Source organism: Meles meles, chromosome 4 (genome assembly GCF_922984935.1).
Source record: "Meles meles chromosome 4, mMelMel3.1 paternal haplotype, whole genome shotgun sequence".
NCBI classification, from domain to species: domain Eukaryota; kingdom Metazoa; phylum Chordata; class Mammalia; order Carnivora; family Mustelidae; genus Meles; species Meles meles.
In genome coordinates, this window is record NC_060069.1 from 132408924 (window position 1) to 132435680 (window position 26757).

The following is a 26757-nucleotide window of genomic DNA, read 5'->3' on the forward strand; positions in this document are numbered from 1 at the left end:
TGGGTCAATAACGTATGGTTCACCTTCTTCCCCAAATAATTAGTATTCCAAATACAAGCCTAAACCAAAGCCAGGATGTGAATTGTTAATCTTACTTCCTGTTGGAAATCACCCATCCATATGGAAAGTCCTTTCAACTTATGATATCAAAACACTCACTTCCAAAGTGCTTTTTGAGAGAATCATGGTAGCATAAAAATATTGTCTGTTCCTTTTGAAACATGGAAGTCGAACTGAAAAATTTCCACTTGACCCCTCCTTTAGTCCCACAATATCTCCACAGCGTCAAATATGGAAATTTATTTTCAATAACTTCTATAGTGATATCACACTGGGTTTAAGTTCAAGAGGAAATAAAATAAGGAAAGCTAAAGATGACTAGATGCAGAATTTCTCTAACCAACATCTATACAGACTTCAGATTCCGGGATGCAGCTCGCATTTAAATGTTTTCAATTTCAATGGTTCAGCAAATTGGCTCTTCAAAGCATGGTTTTATAAACAACGTTAGTAACAAATTTGCTCAGTTTTAACAGCGTTATTCTGAATTTTGAGACAGCAGACACTTCCCCCCAGCTCTTCCTTTTATACAAATGCTTAATGACAGTAGGAGATTTCAGCACTCCCTGATATGTATGTTGATAGCACCCTGGATTCGAGTGTGGATTCCAGAGCTGGAGAACTTGGGCTTGAATCCCAGCCTCTGCCATTCCTTCGCTTTGTGTAGCTAACGTTTTGTCTGAGGAGTTCATTTCCTCACCTATAAAATCTGGAAATAGTAGTGACTACTTGTGGGATGGTTCTAAGAGTTAAGTGAGTTGATACAGATAAAGAACTCAGAACAATGCCTCACATGTCAGCAAAAACTACTCATCTTTTTTTCTTTAAACTTTTTTTTAAAGATTTTATTTATTTATTTGACAGAGATCACAGGTAGGCAGAGAGAGAGAGGGAGAAGCAGGCTCCCTCCTGAGCAGAGAGCCCGATGTGGGGCTCAATCCCAGGACCCTGAGATCATGACCTGAGCTGAAGGCAGAGGCTTTAACCCACGGAGCCACCCAGGCACCCCAATACTCATCTTTTATTATAGATACATATACGCATATGTACATCTGCATATGTATTATAGACCTAAAAATTGTAAATCCATTTTCTTCCTTTGGAGGGAAGGATTCTTCAGATAGCCGTCATTTGCAATAGTGAGTTTCCTCAGTTGACTCTGTGCGTCACAGAACCCCGAAGGGTGAAGTGTCAGGTTCTTGCTTCCGGGGAAACGAGCAGCATGGTTATCACACTTCGACAAAGAAAATGAAAGCGTGAAGCAAATCTTTGCAGAATCTGCAGCACCGGTCTGTTCACGGTGGATTGACAGCACCATCTTGCCATCATCACCTCTTCGCTGAATTATCAAATGGAATCGATGTTGGAGAAGGACATGAGGAACGCCGTGCTGGGACTCTAGTCTTCGACTCCAGCGCTTGGGGTCCGGGCTTTCCCCCTAATAGCCATTGGTGTACTTTTCATTCCCAAAGCACAGGGAAAGGGCATGAATGTCTGTTGTGCCAAAAAAGACAGGAACACTAATATTTCCTGCAGTGGACATTTTTCGTTCTACCAGATTTAAGTCAGTAGCTTTCCTTTGTTTATGGAGGGGATTTATGGTGGTTTACCCTGTCACCATCAGAAAGTCCTGACAGGCTTCCAGAGCTGTGCACAGAGACCTTGATGAGGCTCAGGGCCCCAGACTCACTGTTTTGTCTGAAACATGGTTTTGAAGAAAATTATGCAAATGCGTTCGCTGTGAAGGATCCATTGTCTGAGTGAAGGAGCTTGTTCCATTCAAGAAGAATCATGAGTTTTTTCATGAGTCAAAATGAAGGAATGTAAATTGTCTCCACTATGGTATTCGTTCAGCAACTCAAATACCACAACATCTAGGGATCCATGGTTTCGATTCCGTGTTGGAGTTTTAGTTACTGCGGCCAAAGTAGAGCATTGCAAACAGTACAGTGTTGTAAGTCTGATGTACGACTATGCCCGTTTACACACTGATGGCCCTGTACACAGAGGGAAGTTCTCAAGACATTGTATTACCTCACAGTTACCTTGTTGAAAAAATAACTGTAAAATAAAAGGAATCATAATAGCATTCAGCACAGCTGACCAAGTCATGTGTGAGAATGAGATGAAGACTGTGTTGGAAGTCTGAATGGGAAATACCGTTTGCTATTTATAAAACATGTACTTCTCTCTGTGTGTGTGTGTGTGTGTGTGTGTGTGTGTATATATATATATATTTTTTTTTTTTTCCTTTAGGCCAGGACTTCTGAACATCAGCGAACCCGCCACACAGCCGTGGTTGGCAGACACGTGGCCCAACACCGGCAACAATCACAATGACTGCTCCATCAACTGCTGCACGGCAGGCAATGGTAACAGTGATAGCAACCTGACCACCTACAGCCGCCCAGGTTAGAGATGCGCAGACAGCTCCTTAAGCCTAAGCACAAGGACTGGCCAAAAGAGGGTGCATTTCTTCCCCTCTTCCTACTTCAGAAAGGAACATTTGGTCAACATTTTCATAAAGTGTTGATTGTTGCCTAGCAGGTTACCCTGATTGTCTATTTTCTTCATCCCTCTGCTGCCACACGTCACCTTCCACCAGAGTTTCCCAGGATGCAATGGGAGAAGGGAGAGTATGAACTCTAGAACAGAATAAACAAGGAAAAATGAAATTGCACAAAAGCATTCCTCTTTATGAGGATGTATGTGTTTATACTTTATATTTGTAATTAATTATTTTCAGGATTTGGGGAATAGAACAGATCAAAAAGTTTATAAGTCTCTAGAATGAACCAGAGTCTTTAACAGCAGTGACCAAGAGAATAGACACTCTACCACACTAATAAAAAATTGTAAATGAAAACTGAAATTCCCAGATTTTTATTGTATACAAGTAAATCCCGAGGACATAACACATACGTGTCTTTTCCAGGTGTGTGTGCATACCTTTATTTTATATTGTGTGTTTTTGGTTCAGAAATATGTGTGAGTGAATTACTTCATTAAGATTTCATGCCAAACGTATTATTAAAATATGGATGTAAAGTATGATATATTGAGAGGGGTGACAGAAAATTACTTATGATTTCTGGCAAAAAAACAAAACAAAGTGAAAACTTTCAATATTCCCAATTGAGAAATAATTAAAAGAATCATAAAGAATCAAAAAATAAGAGTAGAGATTTAAAATAACCCGTGGAACTGATGAAAAGGGAAGTAGAAGATAGCATTTAAGTGAAGATGTTATGCTCCATAAAAAACAAATCATAGTATAGTCTGTGTGTAGCCTTAAAACAAGCCCAGAGTCTCCACTGGATATGGATATGAATATGGATATGGATATGACCTATCCATGTAACTATGTCCCTGTTCTCCAGAGGTCCATATTCTAGTTATACAGATAAATGCTCATATGATTACAGATTTTTTAAAAAGACTGTGTTAAGCCCTGTAAGAGACAAAAGATGGAAATACCCATTTAGATTAATAGGTAGAGCTGTGTTGTCTAATATGGTAGCCTCTGGCTACAAGTGGCTATTTACAGTTAAATGAAACAAAATACAATTTAAACTTCAGTTCCTCATTTGCCCTAGACACATTTCAAGTGTCTAGTAGCCACATGTGTCTGGTGGCTCCCAAAGTGGACAATGCAAAACAGAGCATGTCATTTATCTCAGAAAATTCTATGGAATCACACTCGTTTAGAAAGATTAGGAAAGAAAAATGAAATTGGCAAAACCATATGGCCTGGTTACCTAGAAATTAGAAATCAGAATGACTAAAGTCCAGGTGAGTCAAATATTCATGTTCCCTGCTCATTTATTATTAAAATGTGGATTAGTTGAGTTCCATATTACAGAGAAGGTGCATATTTCTCTTAAGATTATATTCACATTGACATCCTTAGTAGCAGCCGTGTTAATTTTTCATCAGCCTATCAAGCTGAAAACCACTCTTCGAGGTGAGCTGTTAATGTGGGTGCCACCATGAACTACATGGATAAAATAATGATATTTTTAACCATTGTAACTTGACAAATTTTTTTAAATTTAAAATTGTTTTCATTTAAATTTTGATTTTAGCTCTTCCTGCTGTTTTAATATTTTCAACTGCAGACTTTAAATCTTTCTATTTATTTAATTTTAAATATTCCATCAGTTATTTCATTTCCTAATACTCCAATGAGGAGCAAATTAGAGGGAAGTTGAAATAGTAGACAAATTAGATATTATTTCAGGCTTTCTTTGATTAAATTACTCAGGCTACTTGTGGTTCGTTTTATCATCATTATTGTCATTTTATACTTCTTGGGGTGTCTTTATGAAACCACGAAAAAATGATTATGAACTATCCTTCCCTGATAATGATTATCCTAAGTGACCAAGGGAAGATTCAATAAAATTTCCATACACGCTATTTACTATCCCTTTACCTCTGTCCCTCATATCTTTTGATAGAGTTAGTTTGGTAAAATATTAAAAATCTCAAGCTCTTGGACGGGTAGGCAGATTTCTCCCCTACTGTTGGTCTGGATTCTCCGCATACATGCTTTGTTCTGTTGCTTCAACAACTAACTGGTCGCTTCAGCGAGGTCAGTACTTCCATACTAGAAAATATATATGTGGCACATGAATATTATTTAGGTGAAATTTTTATTAATGGGGTTGTTAAAGGAAAATCATCTTAAATTCAAATTCAAAATTAGTCCCTATATAATTGCTCCGTGTCCTCTCATTTCCTCAATTTTGGATTACCTTCTTCAGAAAGTACCCATGAATACCGAGCCCTTTTTACTGATCATGTTTAAGCCCCTTTTACTTTACGTAACAATTTTACTGTGCCTCACGAAGCTACTTACAGAAAATCTAAAAAGAATGACCATGCAGAATGACTTTTTCTTTTCCTCTCCGTTGCACGTAGCGGATTGTATAGCCAATTATAACAACCAACTGGAAAACAAACAAACAAATCTGATGCTCCCTGAGTCAACTGTTTATGGTGATGTGGACCTTAGTAACAAAATCAATGAGATGAAAACCTTCAATAGCCCAAATCTGAAGGATGGGCGTTTTGTCAATCCATCAGGGCAGCCCACGCCTTACGCCACCACCCAGCTCATCCAGTCAAACCTCAGCAACAACATGAACAATGGCAGTGGGGACTCCAGCGAGAAGCACTGGAAACCGCCCGCCCAGCAGAAGCAGGAAGTGGCCCCGATTCAGTATAACATCATGGAGCAGAACAAACTGAACAAAGGTGAAGAGCTCTGCCTTTATTCCCTTCTTTTCCGTCTCGGTTGCCCTTAACCTTTCAGCGGGACGAGCAAATGAAATCTTTCTTTTGTTACTTGCATTTCCTTATTTCTTTGTTTTCGAAGTTTCCAGTGTCAAAGAGTTAATTAGCACAACAATAACCTCGGAAAATTGATTTTATAATAATATAAAACTATTTTCAAATGGTTTCGAGATGAATTTAAATTTAATCGTAGGTGAGGGATTGCGTAGCGTAATCTTTTATTCATAAGGCGGGTGTACAACTGTCACAATACCTCACATTTTAAATAAATAGGCTATCCCATTCTTTCCACTCGAGAATGGAAGATAATTGCTTCTACATGGTCATATAAGCGAATGGCATTTTTGTATCAAACTGAGGAAAAATAATTAAATTAAGCTTGCACTGAAGAAGTGGTTCAATTTGTTGAATTTCTCCTACCTCGTGTGGTCACTAAGACTGCTGCAATGTATGATTTTTGAACCTAAATCATCTTGGTTGACTTGATTGAAGTCTGTCAGGATAGAACCTAAAGTAAATTGTGAAATGGTAAACAGTGGAATAGTATTTTATAGCCTGAGGGAAATGCTTCTCTATTATAATATGTGTGAGCTGGACGAGGTAAGTATTTGATATCTTTATAGTCCTTGAGGCTACTGCTTTAATAACATGATTTGCAAAGCTGTAGATCTGGAAGAAAAGAAAAGAAGAGCATCCTCTAATATGAGTAGTTCAGGGCAATTTTGCACAAGCATCCAGGTAAATGACACATCGTATTGTAGATAATTAGAGACCTAGATTTCTTCCTAGATTTCTTTTCTTTAGGCTTGAGTTGTAACCATTTTCCTCAAAAATAAAGCATATGAATGACAGTTGGAGAAGACAAACATCGCATTTGATTGAGTTAGTGTTACATATTTAAATTTAACAATACAGTCATCCAGCCTTTTCCGAAGTTTGAGAAAACACTCGATTGGCGTAAAACCTAGTTCAGTAAATATTTGTGAAGACTCTTGCACCAGCTCATGACAAAGGCTGACAATGATGACGAGAGGACAGTTTCTGCAATCCTGTAGTTTGCGGTGGGCTTTCCAGCTGTTGTTACGTCATTCCTCTTCGGTATGTGGCTTTACTGTGCACTTTGGAAAGCTCTGACAGGCCCCTGAACAAATACTTCAGAGCTCTTATGTATTGTTTATATTGCTTGTCACAGACTTGGTGTGTCAACTGTAACAAAGGCCTAGAATGCAACTAAACCGATGGGTTATTACCCAGTACATTCCAGAGGCAGGTTTATCATTTGGATTTTTACCTTTGCCTATGTAATCGGAAGCCTTTCCATGGCCTTTGTTTTCTTCTCCTGGGTATGTTTTTTAATTAGATATCATCTTGCTGACAAGTTTCAGGGCTTTTTTTTTTTTTTTTTTTTTGTATTTTATTTATTTGACAGACAGAGATCTCAAGTAGTTGGAGAGGCAGGCAGAGAGAGAGAGAGGAGGAAGCAGGCTTCTCGCTGAGCAGAGAGCCCGATGTGGGGCTTGATCCCAGGACCCTGGGACCATGACCCGAGCCAAAGGCAGAGGCTTAACTCACTGAGCCACCCAGGTGCCCCATTTCAGGGCTTTTTATTTTTAATTTTTTAAAAAAATGATTGCAGACATGATGTTTTCCTGGTTTCTTAAATGCTAAAATTATTTCGTTGCTACATTTTTCAAGTTAAGAAGTCAAGTAATCCTGATTTCTGCCTTAGCTGATTTATAAATATTTTAAAGAGATGAAATAGTCCCTCATATGATTTGTACATATCTATGTTTAGTAAGATTTATATAAAGGAGATGATGCAAAGAATCTGGATTTTATAAATCTTAAAGGAGACAGGCCTATCTTTTCTTGACTTTTTCCTCCTTTACACTTCTATACATTTAGCAAGTGATCAGCATGATAACTTAAAAGCCTAATTGCTGGTAAGTGATTAAGGCATCCAAGAGACAGTGAAAGTTTGTTTTTTTTTCCATCTGAAATGTCTAGATTATCGAGCAAATGACACAATTCCTCCAACTATCCCATACAACCAATCCTACGACCAGAATACAGGAGGATCCTACAACAGCTCGGACCGGGGCAGTAGTACATCTGGTAAGGATGGGGAACCAACGAGAAGATCAGTCTCTCTTTAAAAAACTGGTATATCCCACAATTACAGATTGAATGCTAATGAACTGATGTACACACATGGCATGTCTACGTACTTTATATAATATGCATTTTTTCCAGGCATGGATCTCACCCTCTGCAATTTGACAGTCCACTCACTCACTCACTAAACCATTTTATGTTCTACTTAGTAACAATGATTAAAGATCCTGTTCTCCTCCTTGTTAATGAAGTTTTATAAAGCCAGAAGCATGGACTAGACTTTAAAGGCAGTTGAAACTTCTTTTTTGCCCTTGGCCAAAATAAAGCTGGAAATGCTGGGCATATACTTAATCTACTAAATTTGTTACCGCTTGAAACACATACAGAACATAAAATCTCAGTACGCTTGAGCAGAATCACAGGCCTGAGAGACAATAGCATGAGATCTAGGGACAATGAGAACCTTCCTCCGTGGATAAGCTTTCTACTCTCCCTCAGTTCCTGCCCTAAAACCTCGGAAAGCGGCCTCCCAACTCGGGTCTGTAAGAGCCTTTGAGGCCACAGTGAGGCCTTTTCCCTTCATACTGTTGCAGCTGTTTGCCACCTGTCCTCCTGACAGGGACTGCCCATGAGACCTCGCTGGTGCTTAAGTCCTGTTTTCCTGATGAAAGGCGGTTCATTATTAGAACTAACATGTGGCGCTTCACAGCACAATGAGAGCAGAACCGACCGATCTTGCCCCTAGTATGTTTCTGCAGGAAAGGGTAGCAATATCACCTCTCCGTACCCGGACTGAAGTTACTGGGAGGTGCTTTTAGGCAGTGTCTCTACCCCTCTTCTATAATGAATATGGCATTTGCATTTTCTCATCTCCCCTTGGCGACAACATTGCTGATTTGGCATTGTTAAGCCTACTTTTTGTCCCTGATTGAAACTATTCCTATTGGAATGAAAGGAGCTTAGAAATACCGCTTTGCCTTTTGAGATCTACTCTTATTCTATTGTATGTTGATTTAAAAAAAAACAAAAAACAAAATCTTACTAAGGAAACCCTGAATTAACTGGAATTTTTAAAAGGATTTACTCTTGGGAAAACCATAGAAAATATTTTAACATTTGATATCTCTTGCCATCTCATGTTTGCATTCTTAACCACTTAGAAAATCATATCTTCAGGAGGGTAACGATTCTATGATTATTGTGATTAAAATGATTCTGTGTTGTTCATTTTTTTTTAAAGATTTTATTTATTTATTTGACAGAGAGAGAGATCACAAGTAGGCAGAGAGGCAGGCAGAGAGAGAGAGGAGGAAGCAGGCTCTCTGCGGAGCAGAGAGCCCAATGCGGGGCTCGATCCCAGGACCCTGAGATCATGACCTGAGCCGAAGGCAGCGGCTTAATCCACTGAGCCACCCAGGCGCCCCTGTGTTGTTCATTTTAAATTGACTTTCTCCATCCCTCAGCTTAGAAACCTGCATCTTGGTGTTATTATGCTAGTTATTATTCGGTATTCTGTTATTATTTGGTAAAAAGATTTTAAAAATGTATAGTCTGTTGTTAATTAGGGGAAAGAATGAAGCAAGAAAGTGATAAGTGGGAGAGATTTGTAATGTTAGGCCTCTTGGGACAGATGGAGTTATTAGAATAGATATATGCCAAGTAATCAAGAGGAAGGCACTGGGTAGGGTCAAGTCCATGATTCTTGCCTAGTCTTTCCAATATGTGACAACTGAGTAACGGAAGAGAGAATGGACACATACAGGTAGAGGCCTGAGAATCATAATTTATTACTAACAGCCATTCCCTTAGCCCATACTTGGTGCAGTAACATACCAGTTCAAGAACATATGGCTTAACACACGGTGACTGGGCCAAAAAGTCCCAAGCGACTTAAAAAAAAAAGTCATTGAATATACCAAGGCCTGTTTCATGCACCATGTAACTTGTAACTGTTCCAGAGAGGTTAAAAATAAAAGACCAAGAAAGCCCACTGATTTTAAGGGATCATATGAGAAAAATAATTATAGGCTCATTGTCATCCATAATTTCCTAAGAATCTAAAATGTATGGTATTGGAGGAGGAAGATAAAGATGGATTTTATCCCCAAGTATCTTTTGACCCCAAAGTACTTTTAAATGAGTACTCTAAAATGTGCGCTTACCTGCATTTAAAGAATATGCCAAATCTAAAATCAGAACGTAGGGGCACTTGCGTAATTGGGCTATTTAAAACTACTAAAAATGTTCAAGCAACATCATTTTACTCTAAGCCGTAATTTTGTAGAAACTGGGACTCGAAGCACTTCTATCCCTTTTTAAAAATCATTTCTCCGCTTCTTTTGTTGTTACTTATATTAGTTCTTCCAGCAATAATTTTCATCTGTACCTGCCTTTCTGATGAAAACTAGTAATTTCATTGTGCCTAAAACATTTCAATGGACAAGTACAAATTATATATATTCAGCGATTTAATGCAACAGTGGAACTCTAATAGATCGTATCTGTATCATATTGTTTTAGGTTCCAGCAATTGAATAATAGAATGGCACTTCAGAAAATATGTCTACAGCTCATTTGTTTTAGGTGATAATCCATAATGCAATTAATTGGTGTAAGAAGATCACTATTAATGATATGACTTGTAAAATTCATTTGCGGTTTTATTGCTTTTTTGCTATTTATTTGGCAGTTAAATTCGGCAATACATTGCACCTTCTATTGTACAAAGTTCTGTTAAGATTAATGAAGGAAAGGGTATTTATCTGCTTCTGCATATATGAATTATATGATCATATTTATAGGAAATAATTCACCTGTGGATAATAGAAAAACCCAAAAGGCCAGGAATAAAAGACTTGGGTTTTCTTTCTTTTCAAGGGAGTCAAGGGCACAAGAAAGGGGCACGGACACCTAAAGTACCGAAACAGGGCGGCATGAACTGGGCAGACCTGCTTCCCCCGCCTCCTGCTCATCCCCCCCCTCACAGCAACAGTGAAGAGTACAGTGTTTCCGTAGATGAAAGGTAAGAAGAATTTCAGAATAGATGTAAGGGGAATTCTATGATTCCTTAAACCCATATGAAGTAGTTATTAAACTAGATCACCAAGGGGAGACATTGCCAAGGTTGACAAACATTTGTCTCTGGAGAAAACGGTATCGCTATGTCAGGAGGACTCAAAATCATCCTCAGGCTGCCAAAAAAAAAAAAAAGAAGGAATTCATGCCTTGGAAGCTTCTTTTGGAACAAAGAATTATGAATTGGAACATACACACAATTTACATGCATGTTTATCTTATATCTGTATAATTTGCATGTGCCATCATATGTATAAATATACATAAGATCACATGCATCATGATATATGATCATACATGTGTATGACATTATGATTTTCAAATATCAGAATTTCTGTTGCATATTCTTGAATTGTCATAAAATAAATGTGTAAGTTTATACCACAGCTAAGGTATCCTGAAAACTTTTGTTTGTTCTTAGATATTATCACATTATGCTGGAACCAGTGGGACTTCCAACTCACTGAATTGTCTCTCACAAGGATTCAACTAGTGCAAGTAATCATACCGTGTGAGAGCAATAAGAACGTATGTTTCGCTCTCACACCAGGTTCTATGGAACTGAACCAATAAAACAAACAGATGACCAGGTTCTATGGAACTGAACCAATAAAACAAAACAGATGTTTCCCCGGTATGATCAATGGAGGTGAACTCACTTGACATAGAGAATTAACAAAAAAAGAAATAAAATCTACCTGAAGATATGATCTTTTTAGTGACTGTTGTAGAAGAAAGACAATGTTCTTTCATTCTCTACACACAAAAAATAGTTTTACAGATCCGAGTATGTTGGGAAACAAAGCTCTGTACCTTTGTTTTTCCAGTCATTTAATTAGTGAATACTGAGCCATTACTCAGAGGGGAAATACAGGCATAGGTTCCTGCAAGTCTCTGGTCACACATTTTTGTCATCTGACCCATGCATGCATAATCTTGTCTTATGTGTGTTTTTGTTTAAAGACACCTTATGCACTATGTATTGTTGGTTCATTTACACTGAACTCACAGCCAGTGGTGCTAGGTGAGGTCATTCCTGAGCAAAGCTTCTCTAAGGCACGTATTTTCTCTACTAGGAGAAATCAGCCTTTTTGCATTTAGAAACACTAGATCACCCTAAAGCTCTATCCTTGGTGGCTACCTTAAACAGGGAAATTATCAATATAAAGAAAAAAAAATCTGAGAACAATGTGGCAGTAGAATTGAGGAAAGGACGCTTGTTTACAGTGTGAAAGCTAACACAAGAAGGTGGGGTGATCAGATGCTTCACCCTGAGTATGGACTTTGGGTGACAACTAAATTTTAGCAAGTAGGTGACTTTGTAAGTATAGAATCTACAAAAATGGAGAAATGACTATATTTTTTAAAAAGTCATTTTCTAGGCTCTATTAAATACTGCTATTTTAGTCTACCAGAAAAGGGACTAAAATGAAATAAGTGGATATAGTTTTTTAAAACCTTACAGGAGATGCAACTGGTGCCCTGAACGGAGATACTTGTTCTAAGTTGGAAGAATAAAGGTTTCCTGATCCGTTGGCTTTTGTTCTTGCCTTTGACAAATGATATGGTTCTCAATCAAGAGGAGGAGGATTTTTTTTTTTTTTAAGATTTTATTTATTTATTTGACAGATAGAGATCACAAGTAGGGAGAGAGGCAGGCAGAGAGAGAGAGAGAGAGAGGAGGAAGCAGGCTCCCCGCCAAGCAGAGAGCCCGATGTGGGGCTCGATCCCAGGACCCTGGGATCATGACCTGAGCGAAAGGCAGAGGCTTTAACCCACTGAGCCACCCAGGCGCCCCGAGGAGGAGGATTTTTATGGCCACTGTGACACAGAGAGATGTGGCCTCCTGGAGGACTAGGGTGCATCAGTGGGAGGGAGGGAGAGGAAGTTGGGAAGGTGGGTGAAAGCCAGGTTATACGGGTACTTGAATGTCTTATTTTAGGTATTTGTGTATTTCCCTCTAATCAGTTACGGGGCCCTGTACTACTGTGCAGCGAAGGAATGATCTGAGAATGAGGCATTATTATAATAAAATAATTTTGGAAGCACTGTGAGGATTCAGAAGGATAGAGTTGACCGGTGACAAAGAGATCGGTTAAAAGGTTATTGCAGAAGCACATGCAACAGATTATAGAAAGGTAATAGATTTTGGAGATTTTTAGAGGGCAAACAGAGGTGAACCAGGGAACAGTTCAAGGTAGAAGAGAGAGGAATAAGGCAAGAGGACACAAGATTTCTAGTTTAGAGGAGTGCACAAATTGCTGTTATTTCGTTGAGACAGGAGACATAGAAAAAGTGGCCAAGGGAAGGAGTGGAATTGGTAAAGTGAAGGAAGACACAAAGAAATCATGTTATGAGAGCATCAAGTTTCCTGCGTTCAGGTGAACAAGGCGGGTGGTGGAGAGTGAATGAGAGAGAGGGGTAACATGAACACAGTTTATATAATGCAGTAAATTACTGCCATTTGAATCAATAACCATCTGCCCCAGGGTGAGAGAAAAGAGAAAGGCATGAATGTTTCCCAGATCCATCTAGAGATTCCACACAGCTCTAGCAGAGGAGTAGTAGGGCATTTTATTTTTTATTGACTCTTTTATTTATTGTGTTTTTTATTCAACATCCTAAATGCAAGCCAACTCCTTGATTTTGTGCTCAACTAAAGAAATAACGATCTATTATAATTTCAGAGAAAAGGTGGATTTTCAAGAAAGGATTTTTAAGAGTAATTTTTCTCAGAGGTTAACATATCATCTCTAGGTCATCTATAGGACCATCCCTGAATCGTCTTTTAGATCTCCTGTTGAAGCAGAGGGCTAGACTATGCTACACATTTTGGAAGTACGAAGTTAAAACGCATTAAACAGATGACTTTATTGCGTGACTTCTCAGAGCCTGTAATATGCTAATGTAAATTGTAATCACTCAGAGAAAAAAATATTATATGTAGCACTCACCAACCTTGGTGATACCAAACTATTTTTTTTTGAAGATTATTTATTTAAGAGAGACAAGCAGGGGGCAGGGTCAGAGGGAGAGAAAGAAGCACACTACTCCCCTGAGCAAGGAGCCTGATGCGGGGCTCGATCCCAGAACCCTGAGATCATGACCTGAGCCGAAGGCAGAGGCTTAACCCACTGAGCCACCCAGGCGCCCAGTGGAATAGGTTTTTTTGTTTGTTTTTTGTCTTTTTTGTGTTTTTTTTAAGATTTTATTTACTTATTTGATAGAGGTTGCAACTAGTCAGAGAGGCAGGCGGGGAGAGAGAGGAGGAAGCAGGCTCCCTGGAGGCTTTAACCCACTGAGCCACCCAGGCGCCCCTCTTTTTGGTTTTTTTTAACAGTACTCCCTCAACGTGGCTCGGAACATTCCGGTTAAAAAAGTAATTCAAAGCTGATATTCCACTAACAATACAAATAGTTACTTTGCATAACCTGAAGTAAATCTAAGCGGGCTTATCATTTGTTTTAGCTATGACCAGGAAATGCCGTGTCCTGTCCCACCAGCAAGGATGTATTTGCAACAGGATGAGCTAGAAGAGGAGGAAGATGAACGAGGCCCCACTCCCCCTGTGCGGGGAGCAGCTTCTTCTCCAGCCGCCGTGTCTTACAGCCATCAGTCCACTGCCACTCTGACCCCCTCCCCGCAAGAAGAGCTCCAGCCCATGTTACAGGACTGTCCGGAGGAGATCGGCCACATGCAGCACCAACCCGATAGGAGGTACGCCGTCCCTAGCCTTTTGCTGACAAATCAGATAATTTCCCCTCTTAAGTGGCATTTGTAGAATGCTATTATATGAGGTAATTTTCATGTCACATAGCCTTTTTTCCAGGACCATCGTGCAGTAAGCCTCAGTAATTAACATATGAAGGAATATTGTTGACCAGCACCTGAGATTAATTGATCCCAGTGAACTTGCAACCATAAAATAATGTGCTTTAATACTCACCCACTTATGATAATTGCATTTGTAAACACATGGAGATCATGTAGTAGATATATGGGTTGCTATTCTTATAGCATTTTTTTTGATGATGCCTGTTTTGGCGTCTTAGTTTTCCTTATGTGTGGGTGAGTCAATGCTTTGGGCTGTGGAGAATAAATTTTCTCCTGTTTTGTTTGTTTTGTTTTTTTTTTTTTAATTTATTTGACAGACAGAGATCACAAGTAGGCAGAGAGGCAGGCAGAGAGAGAGGAGGAAGCAGGCTCCCTAAGGAGCAGAGAGCCCGATGCGGGGCTCGATCCTAGGACCCTGGGATCACGACCCGAGCGGAAGGCGGAGGTTTTAACCCACTGAGCCACCCAGGCACCCCTTCTCCTGTCTTTTGAAATGACGTCTGCAGAACGATTTCTTGCCTCATAGCTGTACAGTTGCAAAAGAATGAGCTTCGTGTATTTATTTCGCTTTGACCACAGGTACTTTTGTTTTGGTTAGGATATTAGATCAGAGTCCCTTTTGTCCAGTTTCCTAAATAATGTGTGTGGGTGTGTGTGTGTGTGTGTGTGTGCATGAGTGTAACCAAAAATTCAGCATTGCCGACCAGTATGTTTTTTTTAGACACAAATAAATACTTCACTTGTCATTTCTACCACATAAAAGCTATTACTGCATTATGTTAGCTCTTCTCTCTTTGTTGATGATATTGTTTGTACTATTTCATTACCTGTGACACATTGTATTTCATACATATAAATTTATATATATATAAAACTTCCTGTGTTCCTAATATCATTTGAGACTGAGTGTATTACTTGCCTCAGAAGATCGTCCTTCAGTTTTCTTGAATGAGTAACATATTCTCATTTATTCTGCTTGAATTTTATGGATTAAAAATAGAACTCGCCATGCGTATTAATTATTCTATCAGTAAGACGTTCTTACCAAATTCAAATCACATACTCTCTGAAATGAAGGAGGTAGTTAAGCCTTCCTCTGTGGGACAAGGGGGAATTTGGACTGCCATACATTTATCTTTAATAGTGTTAACCCGTGAAACTTCATAGAGATTGAGAATGAGGCATCTATCTCTTCTCCCTATCAAGGTCGCAGACCATCTCCTTGGCTCTTATCTGAAGCAAATAAGAGGAAATAGAAGCTCTTACTTCTGAAATACCTCAGCATTTTCCTTTCATTCTTTCCTATTACCTATTTCTCCACCATTCCCCGCTGTGTTGTAAGTGGCAGGCAGTATCTTCCTGGCAAACCCCTTCTTCTGTGTTCTTCATGTCATCCTTTCTCCCATCCTCAAATCAATCAAAATCAGTTCCCACTTCTCTATCCTGACTTCTCAGCCTTTTCCTCCCCTTGTTCTTTCTCTTCACCATTAATTCTCCTGCTGTTAAATGTTCCCTTTTCTTAGCCTCCCATTCTAGTCATCATGCTCTCCTTGTCCCCTACTCCTTAGGGCTATTTCATCAACGCTGTCTTACTCATTCCAGTCATGCCTCAGCCCACTGCACTCTGACTCACCATTTTGTTTCCCTTGATCCACTGAAAGTAACCTCCTAATGGTCAATCTAAAGACTTTTCCATCTTTAGCATACATAAGCTTTATGTAGTGTTGGCGATTTTATAAGTTGTTATGGGAATCAAAGGAGATAAAGTATGGAAAATAGCTGAAGTAGGGTAAATATTCAACAAATATGAGTTTCCTCCTGTCCTTCCCTTTATGTCATCGCCCGCTTGCTTGGTTTGACAATTACTTATATTCCGATGCTTTCCAATTTATTTAGCCAGGCCACCCTTTTTCCTGAGCACCACAGTGATATTTGCACTTGGCCATCTCACACCCCACTTGCCCAGAACCTTCTTTGTCTTTGCACTTGACCTTTCAAACTTGTTTAATTTCCCCCTTTGTTGGCTACTGTGTTTGGAATCATTAATCCTTATTTATTTGAACAACAATATTAAAAATAAAATAGCCCAGGCACCTGAGCGGCTCAGTGGGTTAAGTGTCTGACTTCAACTCAGGCCATGATCTCAGGTCCTAGGATCGAGCCCTGAGTCAGGCTCCCCACTAAGCACGGACCTTGCTTCTCCCTCTCCCTCTCCCTCTGCCTCTCTCCACACTCATTCTCACTCTCCACTCCCCCACTCTCAAATGAATAAATAAAATCTTAAAAATATATATGTAATAAAATCTTAAAAATATTATATAATAAAAAAGCCAAAAATCATTAAAAAAACTATTTGTCATTTTGCAGTCAGCTTAATTATCCTATTGCTTCATTTCTTCTGCTATCTTCCTACCATTCCCCAAATTAACTTATTCACAATCACTTCATTTCTGACCTCAGAATGTCTTTGGTTTGTGTTCCTGTTTCCATTCCTGTAGCTGCTAAGGCAGACCCTCCATTCCCTAGCCCTGGAAATGCTACCATATCCTTGAACTTATCTCCATTTCTCTTATTTCCACTTTCCTGGCCGCCCTCCACATTATCTTTCTGGACACACAACAAGTCTGGGAACGTGTCCCCTCATGCAGAGTCAGGTCCTGCTTTTCAGCCCTGTGATCAAAGCTTTTCACAGTCCTTCCCGCTTTACTTCCCCTCTTGCCTCCCAGTCTCTCCACACACCTTCTTTTCTAACAACTTGGTTTGAAATTCCCTGACTTTGCCTTAAATTCACCAACAGCTGGTTAGCACTGTCACTTCCTGACCCAGGAGGGCCATATGGAGGTGGCAGGAATGGCAGGCACTCTTGCCTCTCATGACATGTCTAGTGCCCTCGCTGGGCCCCCGTGTGTTAGCACATGCTGCTTCTTTCATTGCAGGGCCAAGCGCGTCTCATCCTTCCAGGCCCTGTTAAAACGCATCCTCTCTGTGAAACTTTCATTCCACTGCCTGGCAAATCTCAACCAATGCTTTTCTTTTCTCTTCACAACAATCCGTTCACAGCCCTGCGACCCCGTTAATCAGTTTTCGTGGTGCATTTGAGTTTGCTCTTGGTATGCCTGTTTCCTTCTTTAAAGTAAAAGCCCTTTGAGGGCAGAGCTCACGTCTTACTCATGTCATTGAGGGGACGCAGAGCTTACATCCGTTAACTATTTGATGAAAGGAATCAGATGCCACAGAATTAAAACACCTCTGCTGTTTTAGGGGGGTTGGATACTTCTATGAACTCAAAATGAAAAGGAACACAAATGCTTTGGTTATCTGCACTTAAAATCCTGTTGAGTTATATACAGCCTTTTTGAAATAATGATTTTTGGTCCATGTAGGTATTAAGACTTTTATTTCCAGGATTGTTGCTGGAAATAACCTGGATGCTAATACGTAAATGAAGTCCATTGAACAACAACAACGATATTGTTCTTTTAAGATGAAGGTATACTCTACATGTTTACTGTAGAAATATTTGAAAATACAGATAAAATAAATAAAAAGACAAAAGTCCCAACGATCCGTGTAGTCAGAGATAGTCACTGTTGAGACCTCAAAAGAGATCTTCTCAGTCTTTCATCTTTGCATGTGCTCACGTTGCTTTGAACTTGTGATATGCTGATATGTGATAATGATCTTTTCACTGAATGGTGTATTTTTCCATGTCAGTAACTTTTTATTTAGATATTCTTGTTAAACAGAAGTATACTGTGATTTACTTAAATAATTCCTGAAGGTTGGATGTTTAAGTTAAGTCTACATTTTTGATATTATATGCAATGCTGCAATTCTCATCTCTAGTTAAGTCTTTGAGTGAAGCTTCTTCTCAAACCCTTGACCTATTTGGATGCCTGGCCCATCAGCAGATGACTTCTGTTTCTCATCATCCCGCCTTGCCCCTAATGACGTTCTCATTAAGGAGAGATGGCTGTTTCTCTGCAGATTTCATTCTGAGCATCAGACCCTTCTATCCAACTACTCATTTCTGTAGATTTCAGCTGCTTAAATATCACTCAGAACAATACACATATCTTCAGCCAGAAAGGCACTTTCCTACTTCCGACAGCCATTTTCTCTTGCCCATATTACTGTAATGGTCCGTAAGTGGTCTGGTCGCCTTTAGCCTTGCCCCTTCTTCAATCTAATCTTCCAGCTGCAGCCTGTGCAGAGGCATTTTCCTGAAATGCAACACTGATCAAGCCTCTCCGTTGCTTAAAATCTCTCAATGGCTTCCCATTTCCCTTAGAATGAAGGCAAGATCCCCTAATGTAGCAATCAAGGCCCTTTGTGATCTGACCCCTGCATGCCTTCCCATCCTTACTCATTGCCACTCACCTCTTTTCTGTTCATGGTGCTTTCACTCTACATTTCTTCCAGTTCCAGGAATGAATACTTGGTCACCCACCTTGAGGTCTTTCCCCTGTGCCATCCCATTTTCCTGGAACACCATTATCTTCTCTCTTTTTTGAAACTAATGCTTATGTGTCTTTGAGAACCAAGGTAAAATGGTAGATACTCTCCATAGGATCTTTTTCTGATGTCCCAGTTCTGAGAAAGGAGCCAATTCTAGGTGTTCCCATAACACCTTCGACCTCCTCTCCTTGTGGATACCGTATTATCATTGCACACCTGATTCTCCGGACGTGTCCTTTACTGGATTAGAAGTCCCTTTAAGCAAGGATCAAATCTATTTTATTTAGCTGAATTTCTAACATGGTGCTTGAGTTCCTCTTTCTATTGCTGCCTAGAAAACTACTGTAAAACTTAGTTACCTAAAACAACTCTTTTCTTTTACTCACAATTCCACGAATTGGGAATTCAGAAAGGATTCACCTGGGCAATTCATCTCTAATCCACGTGGCTTCATGTGGTCTGTTGGGGCTGGAAGATTTACTTTCAGGTTAGTTTCTTTACTCATGTATCTGATGTCTCAGTACTCCGTAGCTTCTCTCTGTCTCCACGTTGGGTTTCATTCTCTGGGGTGTCTTCACTAGCCCAGGCTTCTCATAACTCGGGGATCTCAGGGTAGTGGCGTGTCTTACATAGAGGTAGGCTTCCAAGAAGGCAGGAAGAGGAAGTTTCTAGGCCAGATAAGAGCTCTACTCAGAACTGACACGATCGCCCTTTTGCCAGATTCTGTTGGTCAGAGCAGTCACCGGGTCCACTGAGATTCCTGAGTGTAGAACTAAATTCCCTCTCCTGATGGGGGAGTGGCAAGTTCTCATCCCAGAAGAGTGTTAGGATGGGAGATACTGTCCTGGACCTTTTTGCAAAGTATACTCTGCTGTGTCCTGATATATAGTCAGCTTTGTTGAGTATGTGTGCCTTAAAGTCAAATCCTTCTATCACTTAGAGTATAAAGCATTCCCCAAGCTCTTGTGATTCCTTTGTTCTTAGAACCTAGCAGTCTCGCGGTAACAGAGACAGAGTAAATGCTTAAAGAATGAATACATTTTTCTTTACTGAATACATTTTTTACTGTTATATTTATTGATTAGAAGCATAAACAAACAGTGTGGTCTAAATTAATAAGAAATTACTGAACTAAAACCATTATGTATCTACAATATTTAATTAAACATTTTAGACTGCTTTAAGATGGATATTGCAATTTTGGCATTCTAATGAGCTTTTAGATATTCTCTCTTTGTGTAAAACTGGGTAAACTAGGTGACCAACATAGTAGGAATCTTTCTTCTCTCTTTTCAAACAATAACTACGAAAATGATATAATTAAAGTTATTTGCATATATTGTTTCAAAAAGGGTCTGATACTACGGAGCTTCCTGTAGTTGGTATTTAGCAAGAACTTCTTGAAAAGTAAAAGTAGTTTTCGTGTATGGGACAAGAAATTAATTGATGTTTTATTAATATAGACAAACTGAATATGGTACATTTAGAAAGAAAAGACTGTAAAAAGGCAACGGAAAATGAAGTATCTTGACTATTTACAAACCAGGTAAGGGTTAACCATACAAAGTATCGAAGCTATGCCAGTTTCAGAAAAAAAATCTCCAAGGTACACATTTTTCCCCCTTTGTCTTTTGTCTGGTAAATGGTATGTGGTGAACGATATAAATATCTGCTTTCATAAATTAATGACATTGTTCCTGCCTTCTCTCAAACATGTTTATGAAGACATCATTTTTGCAGGAGCCTAGGGTGTTGTGATTTGCAGTCATATACTTGTACTTTACTTCAGAAGATGTTGGAACCCCTCCGGGAGAAAAATCTAGAAGGTTGAGGTTCATTTGTGGCAAGTCCCACTTGAGTGCAGCATCTTGAAATAGCTTTTTGTTTTCAAATGGAATATATTCCATATTTCAAACTGTACATGTTTATCACACATTCCCTGGGCTTGCCTTATTTACAGATGGTTTGAATACATTTTTCTCTCTTTCCCCAGCATTTGCACAGGGTGATAGTAGTTCAAAGCCAGCCCTTGTTGAACATGAAGATGTTTTTGCTCTTACAGAATGTGAAGCATCCAAATACAACAATGCTGGCTTCCTTTCATAGTCAAGTTGGCTGTTCCACATCCCTGTACTGACGGTCAGAATAGTCCCCTTTATGCTAGAAAGTCTTACATGTCTTTAAAAAAAGAAGTTTCTTGTGGTATTTTGGATGGGCATGCTGACAAAGACCGTAAATTGACTTTTAAATATGGTATTTTATTGCAACTCAAATTAAACAAAGGTTTTTCCTCCTATGTGTATAACACACTGCATATTGAAACAATCACCCATTTTAATCTCTTAAATAACTTCAGCTTTGACATATTCTTCATATTTCTTCTATTGCCACACACAGACGCATTAGAAAACACCCAGAAATAAAAAATAGTACATTATGTTAAAGAACTGTGTGTGTATATGTACGTGTATATATATAAATTATTATAGTACATATTATGCATATATATGTGTGTGTGTGTGTGTGTGTAATAACACTATTCCTAGAAGAAAGGTCATGACCTGGGAAATGAAATGTGAGATTAGAGTCTACATTTGATACCTACTCACTGTGGGAACTTTGGCAAGGTCCTTAATTTCTCTGAATTTCGATGTCTTCATCTGTAGAATGATAATAAAAGCTGTACCTTGGAAAGCTGTTGCAAGAATCAAATGAGTTCACATTGTAAAACACACTTAGTCACAAAGTAGATGCTCAATAAATTAGTTAATTATAGTATTTTAAATAATAATGCATTTTTAATGCTTTCCATTTGTGGTAACAAACTGTACTTATTGAAGTGTCTCAATTCATTGAATTAAAAAGCACAAAACTTTTCTTTGAGCCACTGGCATCTCACCCTCAAAGCCATATTGCTATATTGAACTTCCCTATTCTCCATAGTCGGTCCCTTTGTTAGATTTTGACCAGATCTTCCATGGCTTGGTTTGGAGGCTTTCTTTTAACTTGAGGCTCAATCCTATTAATTTTTTTTAAATTTTAATCCCAATATAGTTAACATACTGTGTTATATTAGTTTCAGGTGTTCAGTATAGTGACTCAACACTTCCATACGTCCCCTGGTGCTCATCACAGCAAGTGGCCTCTTTCCTTCCCCTTCATCTCTCCTCCCTGACCTCCCCGCTGATTCCATTTGTTCTCTATAGTTGAGAGTCTGGTTTTTGGTTTGAATCTTTTTTCCTTTTAATTGTCTCTTAAATTCCAGTTCTGTTTATTGTAAAACCATAATCATGCACTTGCGGATGTCCTTGGCAGATTGTCCCTGTCTGTGGCTATGGCAGCGTGGAGTAAGATGGTAGTCTCTGCTTTTAACCTCTGTTGTCCTCCTCTCTCTTCTCCTAAGTGTGAGGGCATGGCAAACTAGATGAGGAGCCAGTCTTCTCCTTGGTCAGCCCCAGTGACTATTCTGTCTTGTCTTGCTCTCTGAGTATGATAAGGTTGGTGAGAGAGATGGGCTGGAACCAAGTTACTCACTGATGAAGGACTCTATTCTGAGGGGCGTCTCTAGGCGTTTGTAGTCCTTGAACAATTTAGCCACATTCCCGGGTGGATAACAAGTCCCTGGCATCTTTCCTAGCTTCCTAAATCATGGAGGTGGCCAGATGACGCCAGAACCTGATCTAACTACCATCTAGTGCTCATGCTCAGTTTGGCACACTCATGTGGAATCTATCCTCCTTACTTACCTCTTGAAAGCAACAGAATTTGAAGAGGTGTTGTTATGACTTCCAAATGGCATTCCCCCTTATATCATCTCTTTAATCTTGCTTAGAGAACACTGGGACTGTTGAGCAGGTCATTGACTAAGCAGTCCCTTAACTGGAAATCACTGTATGTCTTCCTTTCTGTCAGGCACTTTCCTAAATTCGGAGTTAAGCTCTTGGCATTCTACCCCCTTGGGAATAACTTCTTTCCACCATCCATGCTTTACACTGAGGTCAAAACACTATCTTCTCAGTCATCTTACCCTCACTGTGGGTGACAGTATTGGATGGTAATAGAAGAACTGCTGTTAGCCAGTGTCATTCTCTGGATCTCCGAAGAGATGACTGAAAGTAGTTATTGGTAACTGTGAGCTTACCTTGTAGAATACCGCTCACATTGTCCTCAGCCTTGGTCCTTAATTAATTTCAAGGTATCAGGAAAAATACCTTTGAGTATTTTATTTAACAGATAGGTGGAATAATGGTAAAAATGGTAGGTTTAAAAGTAGCTTATTACATTTGGTGAATACGTCAGAGAAAAACAATGCTCCTGGCTTCCATAGACTTTTATTATTTTTTTTTTAAAGATTTATTTATTTGACAGAGAGAGATCACGAGTAAGCAGAGAGGCAGGCAGAGAGAGAGGAGGAAGCAGGCTCCCCGCTGAGCAGAGAGCCCAATGTGGGGCTCGATCCCAGGACCCTGAGATCATGACCTGAGCTGAAGGCAGAGGCTTAACCCACTGAGCCACCCAGGTGCCCCCATAGACTTTTATTTTAATGGAATAAAATCTACAGGAATCTGTGTCATATGCTGAATATATAATTGTTTCATTCTATGGAATTCTACTCTCTAAAGTCACTACGAATGAGTCCATTTGCTCTGTTCCAGAACTGATGCCTGTTGCCTTTGGTAATAATAATCTATGATTAATATTCAATAAGCTTTAAGACAAATGCATAGGCATATGTTTCCAAGGTATGTATTACTTCTCCTTTTTTAATTGAATATAATCCAAATCATAGAACATTAAGGAGACTTACAGGTAGCTGAAGATATTTCTGTTAAACTTGAATTGAGAGGAAGCCCAGCTTGTTTAAATGAGCTCCACAGAAGCAACGGTCAAATCAGTGTACTTGTGAATCTCTTGGCTAATGTATTTTGTGTATGTCCCAATAATGAGCTGAGCCAAACCTGTGTTCTCCATCTTCCTGCAGACGGCAGCCAGTGAGCCCCCCTCCACCACCACGACCGATTTCCCCACCACATACCTACGGCTACATTTCAGGACCTCTTGTCTCAGATATGGATACGGATGCCCCAGAAGAGGAAGAAGATGAAGCAGACATGGAAGTCGCCAAGATGCAGACCAGACGCCTTTTGTTACGTGGCCTTGAGCAGACCCCTGCCTCCAGTGTGGGGGACCTTGAGAGCTCTGTCACTGGGTCCATGATCAATGGCTGGGGCTCAGCCTCAGAGGAGGACAACATTTCCAGTGGACGCTCCAGCGTGAGTTCTTCCGATGGCTCCTTCTTCACTGATGCCGATTTTGCCCAGGCAGTGGCAGCAGCTGCGGAGTATGCTGGTCTGAAAGTGGCACGTCGTCAAATGCAGGATGCTTCTGGTAAGTTCTGGGCTTGTCACCAAGCTGGAAAAGAAGACTCGATGGGTCTACATCAGTTGACGATTATTGCCTAGGATCTGGGTCCAGTGTGAAATGCAGCTATTATTACTGTCTTTTATTTGCTGCCTGAGGAAACCCAAGATCCAGTCTTATGACACAGCTTGGTTATTCCCTTTATCTGGACAAGGCTTTTTAAATCTTCGAGCTTATTTTAATTGAATAAATCCTATATAACGTGAGGGAAGCTCCCTGGGAAGTCCTTGTTTTTACGAAAGTCATAGCAGATGTGTACAATTTCTTTAGGTGTGCCTCTAGTCAGATGAGGTTTGTGTTACAGTTTTTCTGAGGTGTAGAAAGTAACCAAAATAAAATTCATTGTGATAAGTCTCTTTTTCTATTTAATTAGAAATTCTCTGGGAGAAATAAATAAATATCAGGGGGGTACTTAACTATTGGAAAATGGGCTATTTCTCCTTAACCCCATTCTCTTCATGCTCTCTCCATGAGAATATTAATTTAATTGGTAAGATGGAAGGATGTGTGTGATAGGCATACATTCTCAAGTATAGATGTTTCATATTTAAAGCAAACTTTTTTTTTTTAATTTTATTTATTTATTTGACAAAAAGCACAAGTAAGCAGAGTGGCAGGCAGAGGGAGAGAGAGAAGCAGGCTTTCTGTTGAGCAGGGAGCCCAATGCGGGGCTTGATCCCAGGATCCTGGGATCATGACCTGAGCCAAAGGCAGCTGCTTAATCGACTGAGCCACCCAAGCACCCCTAAAGCAAACATTTTTAATCTAGCAATTTGGAGAGAAAGTTATTCCAACTGCTTATATATTTTTTCCATTTTCCATTTTCATTGCCAGTACCCTGCTTACATTAATCGTCTATCCATTCTTATGTTTGAACCCATTTTTATTGATTACCTATTCCCAGCCTTGTTTGGAGAATAAATAATATGAAAAGGGAAAGAATTTAAATTTAAGTCAAAGATTTATCACATGACATTTATTTCCTTAGGATGGAATATATACATAGTATACATTCATATACACATTGTGTATATGAAAAAATACAAATGGTAGAGTACAATAATGTGGCCAGCAAGACATACATTTCTGAGAAATAAAAAGACTATCACAACACATCAATAATTATGATCTTTTATTTTATTTTATTTTTTTTTTATTTTATTTTACACAGAGAGAGGGATCACAAGTAGGCAGAGGGGCAGACAGAGAGAGAGAGAGGGGAAAGCAGGCTTCCCGCTGAGCAGAGAGCCTGATGCGGGGCTCGATCCCAGGACCCTGAGATCTTGACCTGAGCCGAAGGCAGAGGCTTAACCACTGAGCCACCCAGGCGCCCCCGATCTTATTTTGTTATTTTATCTTTCTAAGTTTAATAACTATCCCATCGGTACTTTTCCCTGTTCTTTTCAGACACTGAATTGGTCATTATTTTTTATCATTTGCAGAATGTATTCTGAGAAAATAAGACTATTTCTATGTATTTTTTATCAAGAGCGTGTTATAGGAAAAAAGAAGTCTAGTACTCCTCAATCTATTATTGTAAAACATATATTTATTTCGGCCACACCAATATTTTATGAAATTCAACCAATTTCCTTTTTTTCCCCTCAGTCCCTACTGAATGTAATAAAATAACTACCCAAAACTACCTATCTTTTTCAGTAAATAACATCTCACTGTGTACATACATAGCTTTTATTTCTCCTTATTTTTTAATCTTCTCTTTAAAAAATAAAGTGAAATTAAGCATCTCAAAGTACTGCTTTCAGATTGCATTAAAGGCATGTTTCAGTTCATTAAATCAACAAAACATAGAAATAATGTTAAAAATTCATCTGTAAATGACTGGATGCCTCAGGGTCTCTGAACAGTAGATGGCTTAACACAATAGAATGAGTAATGTGCTCAGTCTCATTCCTAATCCTCTCTTTTCATGGATATGTAACTTTAATTGTAACAGTCTCCACCACAGCTAAGGAGAGTTTGGTTTAATATTTTACCGTATTGTAATTTAGTGGCACTTCCGGTTTTTGTTGGTCTCATAATTATAATGAACTAAACATGCATTGGCCTCTGCCTCTTAAAATGTTATTCTCAACAAAGGGTGTGCTGATTATATGCCTTGAAGTTAATATGAATGAATAATCCAATCAAATTGCTTCTCACTTGGCCGCGTTAATGAATATTATTTAATATGAGTCAGTTAGCATTTTTACATATGTTGGTTCCACTATATGTGGCTTCTCCTGTCTCTAGCCAAAAGACATGCTGTGTAGGTCTGTTTGAATTTTCTTACATACAACAAAAAGTTCCAGCTCTGTGTGTCTGGAATTTCTAAAAAGCAGAATAATGAATGTCAAGTGGGGCCAAGATTTCCTTTGCTATGATGGAATAAATATTTTGTGCCATCGTGGTATCACATATCTGTAAGACAGACAGAAAATGGGAGAGGCTCTGGGATGCACTGTGTCTAATTCAGTTATCACTTGTACCTGCAAA

At 39.2% G+C, this 26757-nt stretch overlaps 1 protein-coding gene across 6 annotated transcripts in view; it reads left to right on the forward strand.

Annotated features, from left to right (window-relative positions):
- ROBO1 (roundabout guidance receptor 1) overlaps positions 1-26757 on the forward strand; it is a 415896-nt gene that overhangs the window by 372457 nt on the left and 16682 nt on the right. For 3 of the 6 annotated variants that reach the window (XM_046003038.1, XM_046003040.1, XM_046003039.1), the window contains 6 exons: positions 2317-2471; positions 4984-5319; positions 7366-7473; positions 10351-10495; positions 14017-14265; positions 23822-24228. In XM_046003038.1, the coding sequence (XP_045858994.1) occupies positions 2317-2471; positions 4984-5319; positions 7366-7473; positions 10351-10495; positions 14017-14265; positions 23822-24228 (1400 nt within the window). The remainder of the gene's footprint in view (positions 1-2316; positions 2472-4983; positions 5320-7365; positions 7474-10350; positions 10496-14016; positions 14266-23821; positions 24229-26757) is intronic. The other 3 variants (XM_046003042.1, XM_046003043.1, XM_046003041.1) reach the window with 2 other exon arrangements.